The sequence below is a fragment of the Prenolepis imparis genome, unplaced genomic scaffold (assembly GCF_030444845.1).
Source record: "Prenolepis imparis isolate NDT839.2.m4 unplaced genomic scaffold, iyPreImpa1.0 SCAF_3, whole genome shotgun sequence".
NCBI lineage: Eukaryota > Metazoa > Arthropoda > Insecta > Hymenoptera > Formicidae > Prenolepis > Prenolepis imparis.
The window spans coordinates 8196183-8203792 of NW_028141161.1; the positions used below are offsets into that span (position 1 = coordinate 8196183).

The 7610-nt window shown below is 39.9% G+C and overlaps 3 protein-coding genes across 6 annotated transcripts; 2 read left to right on the forward strand and 1 right to left on the reverse strand.

The window, feature by feature from the left end:
• The first annotated feature begins 184 nt into the window (after window positions 1-184).
• LOC145933622 (GEL complex subunit OPTI) lies at window positions 185-1370 on the forward strand. Its single transcript, XM_083033492.1, has 4 exons — window positions 185-459; window positions 588-691; window positions 933-1062; window positions 1142-1370. The coding sequence occupies exons 1-4, from the start codon at window positions 361-363 to the stop codon at window positions 1181-1183; spliced, it is 375 nt and encodes a 124-aa protein (XP_082889618.1). The 5' UTR covers window positions 185-360; the 3' UTR covers window positions 1184-1370.
• Window positions 1141-5654, reverse strand: Prpk (TP53 regulating kinase). Its single transcript, XM_083033481.1, has 4 exons — window positions 5356-5654; window positions 2348-2540; window positions 1991-2266; window positions 1141-1817 (listed from the first exon to the last, which is right to left on the reverse strand). Exons 1-4 carry the CDS (start codon window positions 5518-5520, stop codon window positions 1570-1572), a joined length of 882 nt encoding a protein of 293 aa, XP_082889607.1. The 5' UTR covers window positions 5521-5654; the 3' UTR covers window positions 1141-1569.
• Window positions 1146-7588, forward strand: LOC145933619 (uncharacterized). 4 transcript variants are annotated; one of them, XM_083033485.1, is made up of 2 exons: window positions 1146-1282; window positions 6097-7588. In XM_083033485.1, the coding sequence occupies exon 2, from the start codon at window positions 6102-6104 to the stop codon at window positions 6816-6818; it is 717 nt and encodes a 238-aa protein (XP_082889611.1). In that variant the 5' UTR covers window positions 1146-1282; window positions 6097-6101; the 3' UTR covers window positions 6819-7588. The 4 variants fall into 4 exon arrangements, with proteins under 4 accessions (XP_082889611.1, XP_082889609.1, XP_082889610.1 ...); XM_083033483.1 differs by lacking the exon at window positions 1146-1282 and adding an exon at window positions 2429-2566; XM_083033484.1 differs by lacking the exon at window positions 1146-1282 and adding an exon at window positions 2447-2562.
• Window positions 7589-7610: the final 22 nt, after the last annotated feature.

Consider the following 7610-nt stretch of genomic DNA (forward strand, 5'->3'; position numbering starts at 1 on the left):
TATATATTTTGATAATTTTTATATATTATTATTATATTCCGATATAATTTATATGTTTTTCATGTATTATATTACATTGTGAGAATATTTTGTTCACGATTTTGTGAAGAACCGCGAACGAGTTCTCTATTCTAAAGATTCTCTATTCTTAACAACAGCAGTCCCGTAAAGTGAATTTCTTCGCGCTGCTCTCCCACTCCTTCGCCGGAAGCGACAAGGCTGTCAGCCCGTCAGCTGTTGCTACCCGTAGAGCGGTTGTGTGACACGGCCGGTGGAGGAAAAAGTACGCGAATACGACACATCGCATATTCGATGATCGCCTAGATTACGTTACGGGAATCGTCGTGCAGAATCGCGAGGATGTCGCGTACGAGAGCGGAGAAAAACGGCAACGGCGGCAAGTGCGAGGTTAGCGTATGGACACGTGCGATCACGGCGAACTCGGAATGGCCGGACAAGGTAAATATAACCTTCGAGAGAATCTCTCTCCTTCCAGTTCTCTCGCGAAGATATATTCTTCGAAAAAGGAGAAAAGAAAAAATAAGGCTCGTCCGAAATTCTTTCATCTCCTTCGTTTTGGGTTGCAGGAGGAGTTTCTCGACGTCATATATTGGGCCAGGCAAGCGATCGGTATCATCGTCGGTATAGGATGGGGCCTTATACCTCTGAAAGGTTTTATAGCTCTATTGTTGTAAGTAAAGATGTACATCCTCGTACTGTCTTTGTTTTTCGCTTTATTGAAAATCTTGCAATTTTAATCTTTTTTTTATTAAATTATATATTTAATATTTATATATTAAATTATATATATTTAATATTCATTAATTAATATATTAATTATATATATATATATATTATTATTATATAAAATATATAATTATTATAATTATATATTATTAAATAATATTTTTCTTATGATTTTTGTGTTTTAGATTCATAATAGTCAATGCGGGAATTACATATTTATACTTTAGCAGTTTTCAACAAATCGACGAAGAAGAATTTGGTGGTATATGGGAGTTGACGAAGGAAGGGTTCATGACCTCTTTCGCTGGATTTTTGGTAAATCTAAATCACAATTTCATTTATTTTATGTTAATATATATATGTACACATGATATACTAATATATTTGTCGATAGGTGACTTGGATTATTATATACTCCGGATTGCATTTTGACTGATTTACATTGTAAACGGTGGATACATAAAGAGCAATAGCTTTTCATATAGATCATCGCTGCTGCCAAATTTATTATGCAATAGTCATATCCTTGTAATAGGTACGTTACATACTGAATTCTTGCATACTGTTACATACTGTTACATATATGATATATTCACCTGTATAAAGACCTTCTTATCTTCTCATGCAGTGTATTTTTCTATGACCAATCATTCAAATTGCAATCAAAGAATACAATTTACATCTATCAACGTACAAAGTTCAGGCTATTTGCAATTCGATTTGGATTTATGTGTGTTACGTTACAAAAATAAATTTATTCATACACCTCGCGTACTCTTTGGACTCGTAAAGAGAATTAACAATCTTCGAAGACACCTTCTTTCAGCCGATCATCAAACGTTTACGTCCTCGCGCCTGTACTTGCTTATACTTGGCGACCACTTGCTCGCATTGACTCTTGCTCTGATAGTGTCGCTGATAGTGATGAAAAATACGGGAGAACAACGTCGGCACTTCGGAATGCGCGCTCAGCAGCGATCGCTCAAGAACGTACAAATCGACCGCCTTATCTTCCACCGTGGAATCCAGTCGGGCCAGTCCGAAGTCTATCATTACAAATCGAGTCTCGGCTATGAAGAGAAAAAAAAGCGATGTAGCGAAATAACGGAGTCGAAGTTAGAAAAAACTGGAGCAGCAATTTTTACAGACGCATTGATAAAATAAATAATATGATAAGTGAAAGGGTTTTCATTTATCATTTACATCCGCGATAATATTACCATATTTGAAACGCGAAAGATACCTTCGGATTGGTCGCTGCAGGACGATTCAGACTTGGAGTCATTCTTGAAGAGTATATTCGACGTAGTCAGATCACCGTGGATCATGTGTCTGGAATGAAGCCTGGCTATGAGCGACCCCAGTCCACGTCCTATCAACTCTATCAGGTGATCCACATCCTTCTTTCCGGAAATATTCTTATCTATAAAATCCTTGAGTACCGTAGCATCCTCCACATACTCCATGTAGATACTGCGTCGCTCTATGTCCACCAGGTACAGGGCTGGCGTCGCTATACCTTCAGGATAACAAACAAAGAAGGATGATGAAGACGAATTTAACAAACGACGGAGAAGCAGAGACCGAGCGGGATTTTCACCTGCGGACTTCGCCCGAATAATCGCGCGAGCCTCGGCCTTGATGCGATCCTTGGTGAGACGTGCGTCCAGCTCCGGGTGTCGATAGTTCTTCACGAACCTTTCCTTCATCAGGCTCATCCTTCCCAAGTAGAGGCCCTTGTAGAGGCGCGCCTCCGCGCCTTGCGCTATCAGTTCCAAGTCCTGCATTGTTTGCTGCGGAAGAAGTACGAAGATTGTATGTAAATATCTCATTCTTATTGTATTAATCATTATACATTCGCATCTGGTTTCACCAGGTGAAACCAGACTTGAATGTACCTCATATTTCGTAATCGTGCGATTAGCGACAGAACTTCTGAAGCAATTAGCTCGCCCTTTCGCTTAAAAAGTATCAAGAAAGCCTTGTTATCCTCAAATATCCGTAATTAGATGCATTTGCTGATGAACCTTGATAAGAGGCGAAGAAAAAAACTAAGTAACTCCGAGATTCGCTCGTACGAAGCGAAATGCGTTCGGAGCGAAGGGTAGGAAAAAAGGAGACATTCTATACAAGAGAGAGAGAGAGAGAGAGAGAGAGAGAGAGAGAGAGAGAGAGAGAGAGGAGAGAAAACGCGGCTACTCGCTACTAGAACAAGGGTCGATCAAAACCCTGCTGTATCGAAGCATTGTGCACGCGCATGTCCGAATAATTGCACGCGCAAGTAATGTATTCGCGCGTTGGTCTCTCGCGAGAGAGACCCCAGATGTACTAATCCTACCCTCCTTCGCCCTTGCACCCCCGAATTGTCGATGATAAGGCGATCGACGAGTTAAGGAAGATTAAAGGGATTATCCTCTCCTCTTGGAGAACATTTAAATTAAAATTAAAGTCAAACTTGGTCGATTAGCGCCAGAGAAGGGACAGAGAGATATAATAGCTCCCGGGGGGAGAGATTCGCTTGCGCTTGCGAGGCGAGGCGAGGCGAAATATGAAAAGGGCGAGGGTGGCGCGCGACGAGGTCTCTCTCTCTTCGGGAGAGAGCTGCTGCTAGCGCTAGCGAGGCGAGACGAGGGCGAAACGCGAATCGATCGTCAACCCGCTGGCGCGTCCTGCGCGCTATCCCGGTGCTAGTATTCGCCCGTACTTTGTTCCCGCCGGTCGTCGCTATTCGTCGCTATTCGTCGCCGTACGAGATATCTCACCAGGTCCGCCAAGGGTCAGCGGGCGATGAGGGACGAGGTGAAGATGGACGCGAACCGGCTGATCGCCGAGGTCTACAAACGGCCGGCCCTCTGGAACCAGAGGCACATCTCCTATCACAATCGCGAGGTGACCAATCGCGTCTGGATGGAGATCGCGGCGATATTCAACCTCCCCAGTACGTGTTCCTATCTCTCTCTCTCTCTCTCTCTCTATGTATATGTCTTTCTCTCTCGTTCCTACGCGTGGAGCGAGTCGCCGCGACGCAAGTATATAGGCGCCGCGCGTTCTTCGCCCATGCGTCGAGTACTTTGCGCGATTGTATTTTCTCTTCATCGGCGAGGATTATTAAGATCAGATTTCACCGCGTTCATTGTGACACTAGGATAAATTTGCGAAGCTTGGGAAAAAATGACATAGCTGCGTTAACTCGTTCCACGTGGTTGATACACCAAATTCATCACTGTCAAATTGAGTATTAATTAATTTTGTTTATTAACTTAATTATATCTACTCTTGTTCCTATTACAAACATAATATTTTAGGAATAATTAAAATAGTTTTGTTATATTTTACAAAAATATATATCTGATGGTTGTTCCACGTGGTCGATTCGCGAAATTCATCACGAGATGATGTGACAACTATCAAATTGAATATATTAATTAATTTTTTTATGACTTAACGTAATTATGTCTACTCTTGTTCTTATTACAAACATAATTTTTGGAATAATTAAAATAATCGTTTTTTATATTATATTTTACAAGAATATATATTTGGTTGTTCCACGTGGTCGATTTGCGAAATTTGTCACGAGATGAGATAAAAGTGTGTCAAATCGAATATTATAATTTTTTTAAAAACGCAACTATATCTACTTTTGCTCCTATTACAAACATAATATTTAGAATAATTGAAATAATCTTTTTTTATATTTATACAAAAATATATATCTAGAAAAAAAATGATAGAAAATGCATCTTTGACGTTTTGGCAAAGTCTCTTTTGAGACTGAATTATTATATTAAAAATTATTATATGTTATTTTTTCTCATATCCTAATGTCACAATTTCTGTCATTTTATTTTATGGTCTAGATTAATTATATTTATAGATTATATATAATTGTGGAATTTTATGCAACTTAATTAAGAAATCAAAGAAAAATCTTTTACATCATTATTATATATATTATATCGTACGAAATCACATGCAGTTTTCTTTGAACTGTGTTTACAAAATTATTTCACGTGTTACATCAAATAGATCACTCTATATATCTCGCGCAATCGAATTATTTCACATTGATAATCGTCGTATATTTCGCGATGAAACAATCGTTCTATTTAATTCCAGTCATTGATTTTTATATTTTACTGAACAATTCGAATTAAAAATATAAAGCGGATTTTCTTTCATGGATTTTCGCGTATAAATATTCGGAAAATTGCAATATTTTCTGGAAAAATCGCTCTATTTTTTTATCGTGTTTCTGTGAATAAAACATTTTTTTTAAAATTATACGATTAAAGCAAGTGCTTTTTTAAGCTCATCTTTAATTATTTATTTGAATCTAATTAAAAACGAAGATTTCAGTGCAAGAATAAAATTCTTCAAGTATTTTAAGTAGATCTTATAAATTATCTTATTGCATTGAGCACATTTATTCACACAGACACAGACACAATTATTTAATATTCTCCTGAATGCAATTAATATTTTAATTCCGTTCTAACTATACGGTTTCGATTTTTATCTAACCTCACTTTTTCCTCGTGGCCTGTTCTGTCACTTCGTCGTTGACAGCATATTATATTCGCGTCGTTGATCACCAGATGCTTTTACCTGCAGTCTATTCCGGAATCGTAACGAGGTCTCTCGTCGTATCTCGATCGTAACCTCGATCGAGGTTTGAACCGCAAATCGTACGAATGCACGAGTTCCCCGATCGCTGGTGCATGCGCGAATTGAACGTCGATGCTCGCGTGCCAGTGCAGTCAATAATCCCATGCCTTATTAAGTTTCCACGTAATTAAAAGTATCGTAATCGCAGGATCTCTTCTGTATGGAAGTACATGTGTATCTTTTGTCCAATACTCTTCAAATTTGATTTTTATATATTCACAGATTTGATCCAAATAATCCTGAAATTTAAAAAAATGCTGAAAATATGCTCGTATATACACACACACACACACATATATATATATATATATATATATATATATAGTTATAGATTTAGAAAAAGTTATCTGCTCTGTTTTAATTTAAATTTTTAATATTTTTTTTGATACACAAAAATATGCATTAAAAAAAATAAAAGAAAATCTTTGACGTTTTCGCAAAGAGATTTGAGATTGAATTATATATTAAAAATGATCACAAATTATATTTCTTCTCATATCCTATAATGTCACAAAATTTCTCTCATTTTATTTTACTAATTAATTTCTTCAGCACCGAATCGAGAGATCTTAATGAATATATATACATATTAATTTATATATAATAAATTAAAAAACACAGCAGAGATGACTTTTGTTAAATCCTATTGTACCTGTAAAATAATTTTCCTCCCATCCGCAGAACCGATGCTGAAGGCGAAATGGAAGGGTTTGCGGGATACATTTCGCGCCGAGCTGAAGAAGGACCAGGTATACCGCAAGAGTAAGTTTCACCGGAACCGGCCGGTATGGATCCACTTCAAGAGCCTGCAGTTCCTGAAGGAGCAGATGCTGCCGCGGCCGCCCATCTGGGAACGCAGCGTCGCCAAGACCGAGGACGAGCTGCAGCCGTGCGAGAGCGAGGCCGAGAACGGTATCCCGACGTCCGGGATCGACGGTGGTCTCGACGATCGGGACGCGATCGCCGATCATCTGCTGTCGATGGCCGGGGACGGGAACGTCGGTCATCACCATCATCATCATCATCATCATCATCTGAAGCTGGACGGCGATCACGGTCGACGGGGCACCGTGGACGTGAAGCGGGAGCCCGAGGAGAGCTTCGACAACCTGGAGTTTCAGAACGTCGCCGACAATCTCGCGGAGAACGAGATGATGCTGCAGAACATCTCGCCCGAGCAGGTCCTCATGAGCGACAGCGACGCCGGCGTCGGCCTCGCCGGGGTCGACCCCCTCGAGGGGAATCGCTTCGACGACAATTACTACTTCCTGATGAGCCTGCTGCCGCACATCAGGACCCTGCCGGCCGATCGCAGGATGCTCCTCAGGATACAGATGCAGGAGCTCGTGTACAAGGAGGTCTACAAGAAGACCGTCGACGGCGAGCAGACGGCAAAGACTTAACTGTCATCGTAAGACGTTTCTCGAGGAACTTGTTTTTTTTTTTCCAGACGACATCGAGCGCTAAAATATTAAATATTTGTATTAATATTAATGATTAATATATTAATTATAATTAATATTTATTATAATTTATTAATTATAATTATATTTAATTGTTAATATATATATTAATATTTCCTGTTAATAGTACGCGTCTAATTAAACAATGAGCTACAAGAAAAAGATTACTGCCCGATATATGTATATAAATACATAATTCGCAGAATAATCATTGTAAAATAGAGAAAACGGGCTCTTTTCATATACTTTTACGCCATTTATAAAAATTTTAAGCGAGCAGGTAAAGGCATTAAGAAAAGAAAAAAAAATAGAAAATATTTTATTCTTCTTCGAAGAGAAAATATCGCCAACACAGTAATATGATATATGGTACCTGCACCGATACCTATACTTATACCTACGTAGTGGTCAGGTCACGGTTCCCCTAGGTAGGTCACCAACACGGGTCTCTCTCGCTCCGTCACAGACACGGTTGAGCGACACTGGTGCTTTCTCGTACCTGCAGGTACGACCGTGACGCACACACCTGTATAGACGAGTGTCCGATGTCGTGTGATCGTGAATCGCATGCGCGCGCGCGTCACGTACGTATACGTCACACACGCACACACGTGACCGCGCGACTGACATTTCGCGGCGCGGCGCAACCGCGCATGCGCGCCCACCGGGGCTCCAATCGGGACCGCTTTCGCGTCTCGCGACTCTGCCGCGTCCATGCTTGTCTACCTACCT